Raw genomic sequence first — 17,092 nt, 5'->3', positions numbered from 1 at the left:
TTGAATAGGCAACTTTGGAAGACGCTTGTTTTCAAACACCCTACCCGGCTCGCTGGAAGGGCAAACCGATGATGATGATGAACTACTATAATAGTGTGACTTTTGCCGAAAACCTCCTCCAGCATAAAAGATGGGTTTGTGGAACCATTAGAGAGAATCATCATTTGACATGTGAGCTGAAAGACAAGGGGAAATGACTTTTATGCACAAAGGTGAAGTTTTGCTTGTAGTTTGGAAGGATACGCGAGTTGTTAGAGTGATAACTACGATTCATGATGCATCTATGCAGTCAACAAGCAAGCTAGATAGGAAGACAGGGACCATTATATTCAAGCCCATTTTCATCCTTTTTTAATAACTGATTTATAAAGGGAGTAGATCGGACAGAACAATACCTGGCATATTTTACACTTCTTCGTAAGACAGTAAAACTCAATAAGAGGGTAGCATTCTATTTAGTGAACTGTGCTTTTAAGCTATTCTGTTTCCTGCATCTTCCAAGAAAATTTAGGTACAAGCAGTTTCTTATGGGAGTTGCTAGGTAATGATAGGCTGAAAGTGTAGCTCCCATGGATCCCCAAACTTCCTCGCCCTCGGGCTCTATAAAGAGAGCCCCCAATAAACGAATGAATAGCACAAGGTTACCATGTGCTTATTTGGAGAAGAGAATAGCAGGTAGAAGACCAGCTGGAAGACCAAGAAGAAGATGGATGGACCAACTGAGGGGAGACGTGGAGAGAAGAGTATGAAATTGGGAATATGTCTTGGACAAGGAAATGTTTTTGAATAGGCAACTTTGGAAGACGCTTGTTTTCAAACACCCTACCCGGCTCGCTGGAAGGGCAAACCGATGATGATGATGAACTACTATAATAGTGTGACTTTTGCCGAAAACCTCCTCCAGCATAAAAGATGGGTTTGTGGAACCATTAGAGAGAATCATCATTTGACATGTGAGCTGAAAGACAAGGGGAAATGACTTTTATGCACAAAGGTGAAGTTTTGCTTGTAGTTTGGAAGGATACGCGAGTTGTTAGAGTGATAACTACGATTCATGATGCATCTATGCAGTCAACAAGCAAGCTAGATAGGAAGACAGGGACCATTATATTCAAGCCCATTTTCATCCTTTTTTAATAACTGATTTATAAAGGGAGTAGATCGGACAGAACAATACCTGGCATATTTTACACTTCTTCGTAAGACAGTAAAACTCAATAAGAGGGTAGCATTCTATTTAGTGAACTGTGCTTTTAAGCTATTCTGTTTCCTGCATCTTCCAAGAAAATTTAGGTACAAGCAGTTTCTTATGGGAGTTGCTAGGTAATGATAGGCTGAAAGTGTAGCTCCCATGGATCCCCAAACTTCCTCGCCCTCGGGCTCTATAAAGAGAGCCCCCAATCAGGACTCCCCAAGCAGACTATCCGGAAAAATAAGGGATCATATCCTTGAGAAAATTCCAGCAACTGGGGCGAAGAAAAACACAACTAGAGTGTGTCGTGTGTTCGAGCAAGAGTAAGCGCAGTGAAACAAGATATATGTGCAAACAATGTTGTGTGCCCCTCCACAAAGGTACCTCCTATTCGGATCACCACACCAGAAAAGAGTACTAGGACTATTCAGGAAGGCCTCCAGAAAAATACACAGTAGTCCTTCAAAGGTTAGTGAAGTTCTGACAGTTTATTGGAATGCATGCACACCAGTTTGGAGGTAGTTCAGGGCACCCGGTCCGCAATGTGTTAATGAGCCTCTTCCTGTCCATATACAACTTGTTATGGAGAACATCATCAACATTGATCATGTCCATACATCGGGCTGTAGGTCTTCCTGCAGGTCTTTTCCTTTCGAGAGGCAAGATGACCTCCATTTTTATCAAAGGAGTCTCCAAAGAACTTTTATTTGTGCTTATTGTCATAATGTTTTTCTTTTCAGTTCTTTATTTATACAGCTGAAGAGGACCACTAAGTGGTCGAAACATGTCCTGTAAGTTTTAATTTTATTCAATTTTGCCTGAGGCATTAATAAAGTATCGATTAGGTGGTTATTTATACTTACTTCTTGTTTAAACCTGTAGATATCGATAAATGCTGTATATTTTCCTCTTATTTATTTTTATTCTTTTCGTCAAGGAACTTTTGGCACTATCAGGGCAATAATATACAGCTGTTTACGTAAATCCTGATGTGATAAATGTACAGAACAAGCATGAAATGTATTAAAAATAAGGGTTTGTGTTTCAACAGCCACAGTTATCAATAGAATGTATTACATTCAGAAGTACAACTCGTAACATACGCTAGTTATCAGCTGATGGTTTGGCATGCCTTCTACAGCACGGCTTCTACACCAAGTGGGAACATCAGAGATCATCTCCAGAAGAAGAGATTCACACTGTTTGGACTCTATATTTTTAAAAGGTTCAAAAAGATGGGACCTCGTATGCTCTAGATTGCAGTGCACGGCTGACGCGACTGACGAGATGGCAGTGAAGATGACGTCATTTGGAATGCCGAGACGCCGGTAGCAGGGCAGGGAAGTTGGTGGCGCAAGGCGATAATTCAAATTAAAGCAGTGATCAGGTTTACTGTGTGACAGAAACAAATGTCTGGCCATTAAGTTCTTTTGTATCAATATTTAATTATATGATAACACGATACCCTCATCCCTGTTTTCTATGGGGTCAAGTATGAAGGGAGACAAATCTTCGTAGCGAGTTTTTACGGCCGTATGCCCTGACGTCAACCTCACCAGAGCAATTAATGAGACGTAAGGAATGATATGATACGACCGTAGGCCTAAAAGCCGTGTACATCATTTATTGTCTTTTCACGTTTAGAAATATTGCCTTCTGACGAAAATAGCCAGTATAACTTAAATACATTCTAAGTTTGTTAAATAACAGTACAGAATATTTACACGCACAATTTATAGCCTAGAAGTCATGCATATTGGACCCTCCCTCTACTATTTTTGGCTGTAAAAGTGGGTCTAATACGCATATTTATTCATAATTAGTTTCAGCAGACTGAACAAACTGACAGTTATTGAGTCAAAACTGAAAAGAGAAGGCTTCAGATTGCAAATTCAAACAAAGTTAAATCAATACTTTAATATTTTTCTATGTAAATTAGCTTGTATTCAGCGCTGAAGGTGGTGGTGTATGGCTGTCGCCATGGTCACTTCCTTCCTGTTCTATCCCATCTGTGGCAATGCGATGTAAAACAAATACTAGTCTGATTGATTTATATTATGAGGAGATTGGCATCAAAAGAACGTTACCTTCTTGACCTATGTACAGTGAAACCTCGATTCTCCGTTTTTCGAGGGACCATGAAAATAAAACGTACAATACGGGAAAACGGAAAATCCGGGAATGAATGAAAACCATCAACAATTTGGCTAAACATCACAAAAATGAAATATGTATAATTATAATCTTACAAAACTCCTAAACCAAACCAAACTACAGCCCCAGTGGGACTTTGGGGTATGATGCGCAAAGGTATCACCGAGATATCACTATAAAATTTGTCACAAATGGAACATAACAATTGCTTTTACACATATCAAGTGAAAAATTCCTGGCACATTAAGAAATACCGTCGTTATTTGAGAAATATGAAAACATACTTAAGGCTTGTAGACAGGACTGGTTTATGTCGTATTCTGCTGCTGATGCCGTCTTTTGTTCTTTCCTTGAGGTCCAGGGCTGGCACCGATGAATGCGAGTGCTATGTCTGTGGATTCTCATTATCTTTGTCCATTATGAGTAGAGCGGCTAGTTCAAAAAGCAAAATGGAGGTGAACAGTATTCATTTTTGGATGAGGCAAATGAACAGGTTATTGTTAAATTACAAGACCTTAAGCTATTGCCGAAGTAGCATGATCCCTGGACCAATAAATAACTTAATGAATCAGTTAGGGCACAAGTCCACAACTCGTCGTGATCAAAGAACTTCACCGAACAAAGACATTACACACGAAATTGTTCAACGTGTGAGACAAAAGACATACGTGTGTCACTGTGAGCGTAACACCAAATGTACTTGTAAAGTGGTAAAGTACGCATACATAATATACTCCAAAAATGAAATATTTCTTAATGTGCCAGGAATTTTTCACTTGATATGTGTAAAAGCAATTGCTATGTTCCATTTGTGACAAATTTTATAGTGATATCTCGGTGATACCTTTGCGCATCGTACCCGGACTTTGCCTGCCAAGCGACCGCTGCTCAGCCCGAAGGACTCCAGATTACGAGGTGCGCATGGCCAGTGCGACGAATCCTCTCGGCCGATATTCCTGGCTCTGTAGATCGGGGTCGCCATCTCACCATTAGATAGCTCCACAATTAAAGGTAATCACATAGGCTGAGTGGACCTGGAACCAGACTTATATCCAGGTAAAATTGTCTGACCTGGTCGCAATCGAACCCGGGCCTCTGGATGAGAGGCGGGCATGTTAGACCACGAAACCGCATTAATTACCGGTACGCGAGTTAAAAATCTCGATACTTTATATTCAGTTTTACAGGGGAATCTTCGTCAGTTTCCCGTGAAAACTTCTTTCAGTTCAGCGACTTTGGTTAGGCTAGCCAAACTCTTCGAAAAATCTAATAACGCCAAGCCAAACGACAATCGACCACAAGTAGTTTTTAATTCTCTCATCTAATAAAATACAGCACATTAGATACGAAAGCACCCAAAATGAATGCGAAATCCGTTCATTTCTTAATCTTTCATTGTAATTTGGTCTCCGGTATACTGTTCGTAGTCAGTTTCTGGAAATCTCGTACCGCGCAAATTAGGCCTACGTCGACTTTTAAAGGTTATGTTGAACTCGAAAATATGGTTTCGAATGTAAGTATCGATTCTTGAAAGTTCTCGAATGCATTATATTCAATTCTGCGCGTCACAAATCCAATCAAATTGGAAAGGTAAAAGAAATATCAAAACTTCAGAAATTACGGTTATTCGTGACCTTGAGGTCATCTGGAAAGCGCGCTCGCTGCACATGTCAGTACGAGTTTGAAATTATACCAACCATTTAAAATGTAACGTGCGCAAATAAAACGACTGCGGTTTTTTGTATTTTAACACGAAAACGTAAAATTCCCAGTCTTACATTAGGACCTAAACAGTACCGGTAATAGGCAATTCCAAGACCTCCCATGGCTTTCTTTTTTTTTTTTATTACATTTAGGTGCAACATGTGTTTTTGTCTCGCTAACATAATCATGTACGATAATATCAAAAATACTGAATTTGTGTTAAGAAGCAGTTTCGATTCCTGCCTGAAAGCCCAGTTACTCTGCAGTGCCCTGAGCAAAGTGCCAAAAACCTCTTCGGCAGTACGATCGAAAAAAGTAAAAATATAAACATCTAACCCTGGACATAATGTGGACGTTTTATAAGTGTGAACATTTGACGAAACTCGTTCCGTCTTCAAGCAGAGCTGTCGAAATGCGCCGTGTCTCCTTGCAATTGTTGTCACCACTCTCTGATTTATGATTTTCCGAGATTCTCTAAACAATACCACCCGAATGCGATGCTAAGATGGTCCCTTATGCAAGTTCACCGCCGATCGCTTTTCCAGTACCGGTACAGTGCTTGCTTTAATTATCGCAGTGACGGGGCGTTAACGCCAAGATCCATAAATATGCCATAGCTGTCCTTTTGTGAGATATAGTTTATTAAAAAACGATTGATCGAGGATTTAGCGTTGATGGGACTGGAATTTCTGGACGGTTGATCCGGGAAATCGTTTCTTCGAGGAACGGATAATGCGGGACTTTTACAACGTGATTTAATTACGATGCTCGCGGGACCACGTAATTTGAACGCATATTCCGGGAAAACGTATTTTCCGGGAACGGATAATCGAGGTTCCACTGTAATTCAAGTCTTTTATTGCTTATGAACCTTTTTATTTTCTCAGTTTCTGAGTAGTGCCAATACAAGTAAACTCACCTGGGAGCGTATCAGCGGTACGTTTACTAGAGCATCCTCTGTCCCGGAGCGTGCGATAGAGCAGCCAGCGTTGTGCTGAGGTAGGAAACAGTGGACAAACTTGAGCCTGGTGCGCCGAAGAGTCTCAATCAGTCCATCCTGCATCAAACAGACGTGATGATACAACAGCTCACAAAAGAATAGCAGGAATCACAACTATGAAAGAGGTACTCACCACCGTAAACTTGACCTGCAGACAGACGGACTTCCGTTTCATGCCCGCAGTGCCCGTCGTGAAGGTCCGCCGTATGCTAGACGCTCGTCGTAGAGACTGAGTACCCTCGATGCCCACCACGGAACCGCCCAGCGTACTCGACACGCCCGTCCCACGGATACTGACAAACAGCTGACTGACTTCCTCCCTGAAAGGTGTACACATTGACCCATTAAGAAACACACTCACTTCTTTGAGTAAATATTATTCTCTCTTTTTTTTAGATTATAACAGTAACAACAACTTGAAGACCCAGGTTCATAATATTCTGAATTAACAAATTTCTAAGGGAATCTGTTTGTATACACTAGCAGGCATTTAAAAAACCTCTGGTAACACGTTTGAGTTCTCGCTCTCAATCCTAGATGACACAACAACTGCTGGTGGGCAGATGGTAGGTTCAAACCCCTGTGTAGTACAACATTAAATACCTTGCAAGAAAGGAACAAAGAAGATGCCATCAGCAGCACCATTCAACTGCTCCTCTCACCCACGGATCTCCTTCACTATCACCTTCTACCTCGTGCCCGGTGACATATTCCATTCCAACATATTCAATGCATATAAGAAAGAGGAGAGCCTGCCTGCTCACATAAATGATGCTTTAACTTAATGGATTAAGGCCCTAGCCTACCATATTGTGCACAGTCACATCGCAGTGAACAGTTGGCTATGGAGTAGAAAAAGATATATGTTTTGCACCTACCTTGGTGATGGGAAGGATCAAGTTTCCGCTCCTCCTCGCTGGAACGGCACTAGGGAACTGAACGAATTTGAATTGCCAAGCACAAGGTAGAGAAAATGAAGCGTTATACCTCGGCTGACAGCAAGGAATGTTTCACCTCCATCTTATACTGAATGATATGACCAACTCATGAAATGACATTTAGCTGATCGCTCTTCACCACATTTCTGATCATCGGAAACGAAACACTTCGACCTGATGTTTAGCTCATTTGGCTGCCGGTTGCTCAGTTATTCTGTGCTTATGAGCTATCAAGCGTTTTGGTCTCTTAACTAACGAGCTCAGAAAAATGAAGATCATTACTGGGACAAGAATGAACTTCTATAATAAATACAGATAGCTCAGCAAGCGACTTGGCTACGCAGTTTGCGTCTGCATGCTGGTGTCATGTACAACAACTTTCAAAGATTAGCTATTTGGTGAAATGACAAATAATAGAAATGAGAGAGTTACTCTTTTTAAACCTGGCACTGGAGGTCCAAAGCCCTCAGGAAATGGTTCATATAAATAACTGGGATGCTCATAAAGTTGTAGCAAGGTTCAGTATTTCTGAAGTCCTGTCCTAGTCTCAAAAGCAGAAAGAAGTCGAGTACTCACTTGGAGCACTCCTGCAGCAGGGCGACAGCATTCCGAGCCACGGGGTTCTCCCGAGAAGCCTTGAGCCAGCCTGTAGCCGTATACAGGACAGGGTTTGTACCCTGCAGATGTTGCAGCACAAACTGGTTGGTGCCAGGAGCCTTCCTCAGCAGCAGCTGGTGATCTTCACAAGACAGACAAACAACAACCACATTATTCGATTGTGAGAGAGTAGGACATAACTGTTAGCTCATCGTAGTAGGGTGACAGACATGTCAGGAAAGGAACAAGTCTTCTAATGACAGGAATATAAAAAGAAACACAAATTGAAGAGCAGACTGAAGGCTTGCTCCCACCTAATGGAATCGAATCGAACCAAACCGAACTAACAAAATTTCCACTTGACCGCTCACATCTAGCGGAACAGAATCGAACGGAATTCTACGGGAAACTTAAAGCACACAATGAACAGTCTGATAGCACTAGCATTTTTGTGAGGAGGCAGAAAATTAAGGGAGTGAAAAGAAAAGAGATTGGAGAATATTCTGGGTGCATGAAATTAACTTCTCAAGGGAGCAAAGTATTCAAGCTTATCCGAATGGTTATTGCGCGATGAAGTTAAATCTCAGTGAATTGAAATTTCAACAACTATTTCAGATAGTATAATTTAACAAAACAAGTCCATTTTACAGGAGGAAATGCTACTTAAGATGGAGTGGGAGTCCGAGATCAATCTAAAAGTACGGTAGGTTGCGTACTGTGGCAGGATAACATCGTTAATCGAGGTAGCCTCAACACTAATTTAAAACTGCCACAGCAGAGCTGTTTCGTATGCAGTACGGTTTGTTGGGATCACATGTACGACAGCGTCAAACGTAGAGAATGCCACTTACGAAATTGTTCAACTGTACAAAGGGCACTAGGAAAGTTCTGTAACGTGAGTCAACACTTTAGATTTTTTCAAAATAATTTCCACCACACCCAATACACTTCTCCATAAGTTGAAACCAGTCACTGAACCAACTCTGCCACTTTTCTTCGGTTACATTTTCACACTCTTGATCCCATGCTGCCAGAAGCTCCTCGTCGGATGAAAAATGCCGTTCTTTCAGCTTCTTCACTTCTGGGAAGAGTCCGAAGTCACATGGGGCAAGATCAGGACTGTATGGAGGGTGATCAAGCACAGTCAACCCTGATCTGGCAAGAAAATCCATTGTTACATTAGCACGATGTGCTGGAGCATTGTCGTGATGCAAGAGCCAAGTGTTGAGCCGTGACCTTGGACGGAGCTGCTTGAGAGCCTGGATGACCTGAGGCAGACAAGTCTCACTGTACCACTTCGCAGTAACTGTCCTTTGTGTTTCTAGCACAACCCGAGTCAGGATGCCCCGTTTAGTGAAGAATACTGCAATCATCCTTTTATTCACTGACCTTGACTTTCACACAGTCACAGGAGTACCCCCATCTTCAAACAGCCACACCTTGTTCTGGGATTTTGTTGGGACATCGTAATAATAAAGCCAAGTTCCTCTGAAAGTGAATGGGGCACCCAAAGTGAACAAACCTTTCTAACATGGCGATGGTCGTGTATAACTGAATGAATAGCTGATGCAGCGATGTTGAGGGTCTCTTCTACCTGCCGATATGTCAATCGCCTCTCTTGCTGCAACATTTTTCTCACAGCTTCAATGTTTTCCTCAGTCACTGATTCACATGGTCGCCCAGAACGAGGATCGTTTTCAACGCCAAAATTTCCCCTCTGGAACTCTTTGTACCAGCGGAAAATTGTTGTCCGACACAGACAGTCTTTCCCCAGCACAGGAATCATTTCCTCCAGGCACTGGTCAACAGTGAATCCACAAGCAAAATTGTAGCGGATAATTGCGCGATATTCACCTTTAGACCACACTGACATCTTAACTTGCTTTCAATCCCACTGCTTGGTAACAACTGGTGTGAAGGTCATTCCTTGCTGTCTTCTAGACCGGTTTTCACCCCTCTTCTCATCCCTCACCATACCAGGGATGTCCAGCCAATCGTTTCTGCGTATTGCAAAACTTTCCTAGTGCCCTTTGTAAATATAATAAACACTTTAGGGACTATACATCCCAAGTGATTATCGAACTGATATGATGCATGTGGACTCCAAAATCCAATATAACATGATTTTGTGATGAAGTCAACAATAATTATAACATAAATTATATATAGGCTAGAGTAATCTACTGCCATTGCCGGCTGCAAGCCGGGGCCTCATCTTACAAGAGGGCAGGAGGAGTATCAACCTCATAAAGAAACGGGTCCATCTGGCTCAAGATAGTAACACCCTGTTATAGGGCGCCTACCTAGGGTTACTAGGCGAAAATTGTAAACGATCTCAATGGCGGAAGAGGAAGAATGTTTTTCCGAACGGCACAGAGAGCGGAAGAGCCTGGAAGAGCAACCCCCTGGTTGGTGCCCACGGACCGAGTGACGACCGGTACAAGTAGTCTCCCTCTACCAAGTGTCAATGGCCTTCTTGGAGGGAGGACGAGAGGGCGGAGGTTTAGGGAACCCTCCTGTCCTTGAGATGGGAAACTACCCCTAAAGGCGGAAGAGCCACTAGATGGCCAACGGCATAGGATGCACTGCATTAAAGAAACCCAGGATATCCTAAGAATAAACATGCATGATGAAGTCTTCCCAAGTTAAATTGGTATCCGGAGGTAAAATAGTCCCCAGCTCGGATCTTCGGAGGGGACAATGTAAGAAGATTGCAAGAAATGATCAAATATGTAAAATGGGAACATGGAATGTTCGATCACTCAAAAGGACTGGAAAATTGGAAAATGTCTAAAAGGAGATGGACAGACTTGAGATTGACATCTTAGGACTAAGTGAAGTGAGATGGCCAAATAAGGGAGACTTCTGGAGTGGTGACTACAGAATTATTTATTCGGGCAATGAAAAAGGAACGGGTGGAGTTGCCTTTATCTTAAAATTTAAACATAAGAGTTTCATTTTTGGTCCGTATTGAACTGAGAATGGAAGATAGGAAAAACTAGAAAGGTTCCACCTTTTCAATACAAAAATGTTATAGGTTTATTTATAACATGTATTTGCACTTGGGACTAGTTTCGACGCTGTGTTGGCGTCATCATCAGCCAAAAAATGGGAAAATAGGCCAGTGTGTAGGCATTCATATTACACAAGGTGTTACATTAAACAATACAAATCTTGCAAGGAGATAAAAACATGGATGAATATAGAAACAAATGAATCGTTGAGAAAGCAAAAGTTATACATGTTAAAAAATAACCTTAACCACACATCTTGCAGTGCGAAAATATTCTTCTTGAATGATTCCTGAGTATAAAACACACGCGCACACATTTCTGAAGAGCCAGCAGGCAGGACAAAGTAAAGTGAAACCTTAAGGGATCTTCTGAGAAGAGTTCATCATTTTTCTATGTTCCGATTAAATAATGAAGTCTCCCTTGAGTTCCTGATAAACATACACAACAGGAAATTCTCCTTTACTCTCAACAATAGCTATAAAGACCAACGGTAAATTTCATTTTTCAAAGACGTGAAAGCATGATCTTGAACGTGATGTAACTCCTTTCATTTAACCCATTTTTTACACAAGGTGTTGCATTTGTTTCTACATTCGGCCCTGTTTTCATCTCCTCGTAAGATGTGTATTGTTTAATGTAACACCTTGTGTAAAAATTGGGTTAAATGAAGGAGTTATATCATGTTCATAATCATGCTTTCACGTCTCTGCACAATATTTAAAATGAAATTTACCGTTGGTCTTTATAGCTATTGTTGAAAGTGAAGGAGAATTTCCTGTTGTATATGTTTATCAGGAACTCAAGGGAGACTTCATTAGCTAGTCGGAACATAGAAAAAATGATGAACTCTTCTCAGAAGAACTCTTAAGGTTTCACTTTACTTTTTCCTGCCTGCTGGCTCTTCGGAATTGTATGCGCGTGTGTTTTGTATTCAGGAATCATTCAAGACGAATATTTTCACACTGCAAGATTTGTGGTTAAGACTATTTTTAATATGTATAACTTTCCCTGTTTTTATCTCCTTGTAAGATGTATATTGTTTAATTTCCTGTTGTGTATGTTTATCAGGAACTCAAAACGAGACTTCATTAGTTAGTCGGAACATTGAAAGTATGATGAACTCTTCTCAGAAGAACTCTTAAGGTTTCACCTTACTTTTTCTTGCCTGCTGGCTCTTTAGAAGTGTGTGCGCGTGCGTCTTTTATTCAAGAATCTTTCAAATTCAAATATTTTCGCACTGCAAGTTATGTGCTTAAGCTTATTTTTAATATGTACAACTTTTGCTCTCTCAACGGTGCATGTGTTTCTACATTCGTCCCTGTTTTTATCTCCTCGTGAGATATATTATTTAATGTAACACCTTGTGTAAAAAATGGGTTAAATGAAAGGAGTTACATCACGTTCAAGATCATGCTTTCACGTCTTTGAAAAATGAAATTTACCGTTGGTCTTTATAGCTATTGTTGAGAGTAAAGGAGAATTTCCTGTTGTGTATGTTTATCAGGAACTCAAGGGAGACTTCATTATTTAATCGGAACATAGAAAAATGATGAACTCTTCTCAGAAGATCCCTTAAGGTTTCACTTTACTTTGTCCTGCCTGCTGGCTCTTCAGAAATGTGTGCGTGTGTGTTTTATACTCAGGAATCATTCAAGAAGAATATTTTCGCACTGCAAGATGTGTGGTTAAGGTTATTTTTTAACATGTATAACTTTTGCTTTCTCAACGATTCATTTGTTTCTATATTCATCCATGTTTTTATCTCCTTGCAAGATTTGTATTGTTTAATGTAACACCTTGTGTAATATGAATGCCTACACACTGGCCTATTTTCCCATTTTTTGGCTGATGATGACGCCAACACAGCATCGAAACTAGTCCCAAGTGCAAATACATGTTATAAATAAACCTATAACATTTTTGTATTGAAAAGGTGGAACCTTTCTAGTTTTTCCTATCTTCCATTTATCTTAAAACGAAAACCAGTGAATCAAGTCCAAGGCATTTGGGGATTTAGCATGATCACGCTGAAAACAGAACCTCAGCCTACATGGAGTCATGCTGATGATAAAGTGGAGGAAGTACTGATGAAAGTTAAAGATGATAACCTAGTCATCATGGGAGATTGGAATGCTGTTGTAGGAGAAGGTAAAGTGTGGACTTGGGAACAGGCTTATTGAGTTCTGCAGAAGTCACATGTTGATTATTGTTAATACCTGCTTTGAGCAACCAAAAAGAAGAAGATACACTTGGACAATGCCAGGTAATGGAGACAGATATCAGATAGATTACATATTGACAAAAGACCATTATCGTAACCAAGCCAAATCATATAAGAGCAATCCGGGTGCAGATGTGGATTCAGACCGCAATCTGGTGTTGATGAAAAGTCATCTACAGGGTGCGGCAGAAATATATGACGAATTTCAAACATAAATAACTTTGCAACGCAACAAGCCATTTAAAGATTTACTGCACAGTTGGAAAGAGTAGTGTTTACCATTTGCATCACATACACACTAGGTTTTGAAAATAATGTCATCGAAATGCCGACCGTCCTGTTCGATGCACCTCTGAAGCCTCTGCCTGAAGTTCCACATGACTCGCTTGAGCATGTCGTGTGGTATTGCCTAGATTTCTTCACGGATGGCAGCTTTCAGGTCATGTAGTGTTCACGGCTTACGTCGGAAGACCCGATCCTTCAAATATCCCCAGAGAAAGAAATCGTATGAGGCAAAGTCAGGGAAACGGGCTGGCCATGGAACATTATCCCGTACGGAGATGAGACGTTCTGGAAACATTTCTCTGAGGAGACCCAACGACGCCCTGGCTGTGTGTGCAGTGGCACCATCTTGTTGGAACCACACAGCAGGATTCCCTAAGTCGGTGAGTGTCGGCTGCAGGAAGTTGTGTAACAGCTGTACGTAACAATCCGATGTTACTGTTACAGTTCTGTCCTCCTCTTCAAAAAAGTAAGAGCCTACAACTCCGAAATCAGCGACAGCACACCAAACAGTAACACGCTCACTGTGGACAGGTTGCTCATGGATCTATTGAAGACTGGTTGCGGACCAGTATCAAAAATTTTGTTTATTAACGTAGTCTGACAAATGAAAGTGCACTACATCACTTGCCAGGTCACTTGTGTCAGCTGCTACAGCTTCCAGGATAGTCTCACAACACGCTCTGCAGTTGGCCCAATCATGTTCACCGAGTTTCTGAACACCCACCATTTTGTACGGATGGCACTTCGTGTCTGCGTGTAAAATCCTCCTTATAGTGCGATCTGAGAGTCCCATAGCACGTGAATGCCTACGCTCCGAACATTGAGGAGATTGCGTAACGGCGTGTCTCACTGCACGGACTGTCTCTGGCGCTTGGATGCTACGAGGCCTACCGGGCGGCTTCGTTTTCACACTCAAACCCTTTTTCTCCAACTGTTCACCCATAACAGAATGGTGTTCCTGCTAGAAACTTTCTCATGTCGACCCAAGCCAAAGTGTCTGCGAAACAATGCTGTGTTGTGGTAACGAGAGTCGGCATTTTTTAAATAAGTCTCAATCACGAAACCTCGGTGTTCACCACTCCAAACCATGCTACCGACTGGCTGGCTAACTGACTAGAACGGACGAGACGATGCACGTGTTCTCCAAGACCAAGGCTAAGACCGCGTGCACCACGACAATAACATCTGTTTGAAAGCTGTAGCCAATATGACCTTTAGTTCGCTTCAATCTACTGTGTGACATAAATGGCAAACCTTGCTCTTTTAAACTGCGCAACAAAATTGTGAATGGCTTGTTGCGTTGCTGAGTTATTTACGTCTGAAATTCGTCAGGTAATTCTGCTGCACCCTGTACGATTAAGAAGAAAGGTTATAAAACAACCCTGTAAGAGATGGAACATTAACAAGGTAAAAAGTGACAAGCAAGCTTTAAATGAGTTCAAAGAAAAAACTGATGAAAGAATTGACCTTAAGATGATGTCTGGAAGCATACAGAAACTGAAACAGCTGAGGCATGTTTCAGTGTGGTGTACAAACCTTGCATCACTGGATTTAATGGAAGAACATAGGAAGTGCAAAGCAAGACGAAACCATGAAGAATATGCAGGGCTTAAAAACAAGATTAATAGAGAAGCAAAGAAAGCAGGGGAAGAATGGCATGCAAAAACATAGACGAACATATGGGGAAAGGTAGCATAGGGAAACAGTTTGGAACATGATAAACATCATACAGAACTATAGTAATCGCCACGTAAGGAAATACCCCAGAAAGTAAATATCGCCGCCCGATGCTCTTCTTTTCTCTTTTTTGTAATGGCTGATCACTGCTGCCAACCTGCCTGGTTACATATTAAAATCACCAGACATACCATAAAAAACTAACCTCAATGTAAACACCGATAATGAATGTTTCCCTACCCTGGTAAATGATAAAAGATAAGATGAAATAAATCAAGATAATTATGAATATCTCGTCGATTTCCACGCTCAATGAGGAATTAAGGAAATAAACACACTTTCTCACTCAAATTATCTGTCTTTATTTTGATATACAGTAGGCGTACTATAACCATATTCTTGAAAAGCGGGGCATGTTAAACGATGCAGTTTATTTAATAAGTCTTTGCAGTGTGATTTTCGAAAGTTCCAGACATCCAATGACTTCCCTTTCTTTTGCGCGAACATTTCTTTCTCTCTTCAATACCGGTAACCAGTAAGGAGAGAGATTATTGGGCATATTTTCAGCCTGCAGGCTGGTTATATCTTCAAGCTTATCAGGAAACATATAGGAATACTAATGTGCCAAGCTCCGTGAACGGAATTTAGGTCAGCTTTCAAGTTCACTGCGGATTTGAAAATAATAATGTTACAAGTTCTACTGCCAAAATTTCGTCCCGCAAGAGTTATTTCATGTACCAGTAGATCTAGACATGAGACTGGCGTATTTGAGCACTTTCATCATTTCACACAAACAATGTTATTAAATGCATTATCCGAACATGCACCAATTCTACTTACCTGGTATTAGCCAAATATATTTACAATCCCACAGAAAAAAAAATAAACTTTAAATATTCTCGCAAATATATCACTAGTGACTTTAACGGCGATGCGGTGGCAACACGCAATTCACGCTAGAGCAGTGATTGAACGTTGCCAACGTGCCAGATTAACGGTAAATGTAAGATGTCGTATCGGCAAGTAGGGTCCCTAAACTGTATGGTTACCGACACTGAAAAAGACCCAACAGCAAGAAAAGTAACTATAAATCAGTACCTTAATATTACAGGGGAGAAAGGATAAGGTTGCACCCTTAGGGTACGTCCTTACACGGAGAGGACTATAACTGAAGAAGACGAAGTAGTATTAAGATGGAAGGAGTACACAGAAGAACTCTAGATGCAGATGTCCTTGAAAGGGAGGACCAAGTGGACCACCATTATCTTGGCTCAAGGGAGATAGGGTCACCTTCACTATTCCTCCACTTAAGTAATTCCTGTCTGGCACCCTCCACTTCGGTAGGCCGGAGTGATAGGATACCCGTGGGGTATAACACGGAACCCATGCCCAGGGATACGGGTGAAGACCTCAACGGCAGTGAAGGCAGAAGTGAAAATCACTGGTACGGTGGATCTGGTGGAAGAGGCAATATCTGATCCCTGAGAACTGACTCAGGGCCTGTTGCCTTGCAGGTTGAAAGGCTAAGGGAGATAACCCTGACAGAAAAATCTTCGGAAGTGATAGGCCCAGCAAGTCAGCTTCTGAATAATTTGGAATTGCTTTCAAAACTAAACGAGGCCTCGGATGGAAATATTGTAATCACCAGAATAATGACTAGTTCCCTCCTTGGTATTGATATTAATGACGGTTCAATACCCAATGCTCCATCACAACCAAAGAGGAGAACACACAAAACTCTATACGAGACTGTAATCAAAATTGCCACGCTAAACATTCTGACACTAACTGGCAAAATTGAGGAATTTGTAGACTTAATGAAAACATGGAACATAAACATACTGGGTCTCAGTGAAACCAAGTGGAAGGGAAAAGGTTCAAAGGAACTCGGAGAGGGATATCATCTATTCTGGTCAGGTGAAGATCAAACAAAAAATGGAGTTGATGTTGTTATTGATCATCAAATGAAAGATCACGTAGTACAAGTAAAATTTGTTTCTGATCGTATTCTTCACATAATGCTGAAATTGGATTCTTCCCAGAACATCAACATCAGTCAGTGCTATGCACCACAGGCTGATTGTGAAGATGAAGAAAAATAACATTTTGAAGAAGACAGAGGAAAGAATAAGAGATGGAACGATTATCATAGGGAATATGAATGCTCAAGTAGGTACTGTGAGAGATGGATATGAAAGTATTCTAGGAGCACATGGATGAGGTCCACGAAACCCGGAAGGAACTAGACTCATTGATCTCTGTTTGAGGAACAACCTTATAATAGGGAACTCATGGTATCAAAAACAAAAA

The 17,092-nt window shown here is 41.2% G+C and overlaps 1 protein-coding gene across 6 annotated transcripts in view; it reads right to left on the bottom strand.

Annotated features, from left to right (window-relative positions):
- Window positions 1-17,092, bottom strand: part of Mhcl (Myosin heavy chain-like) — a 399,178-nt gene that overhangs the window by 198,731 nt on the left and 183,355 nt on the right. For all 6 annotated transcript variants that reach the window (XR_010861825.2, XM_067159638.2, XM_067159641.2 and 3 more), the window contains 3 exons: window positions 7,565-7,727; window positions 6,184-6,370; window positions 5,970-6,107 (listed from right to left, as the gene is read on the bottom strand). Coding sequence is in view for 5 of the 6 variants with exons in the window: in XM_067159638.2 (XP_067015739.2) it covers window positions 5,970-6,107; window positions 6,184-6,370; window positions 7,565-7,727 (488 nt within the window). In the remaining variant the exon portion in view is untranslated. The remainder of the gene's footprint in view (window positions 1-5,969; window positions 6,108-6,183; window positions 6,371-7,564; window positions 7,728-17,092) is intronic.

The sequence above is a fragment of the Anabrus simplex genome, chromosome X, assembly GCF_040414725.1.
Source record: "Anabrus simplex isolate iqAnaSimp1 chromosome X, ASM4041472v1, whole genome shotgun sequence".
NCBI classification, from domain to species: Eukaryota; Metazoa; Arthropoda; class Insecta; order Orthoptera; family Tettigoniidae; genus Anabrus; species Anabrus simplex.
Note: the sequence above shows the minus strand (reverse complement) of the source record. Positions and strands in the feature narration are given on the sequence as shown.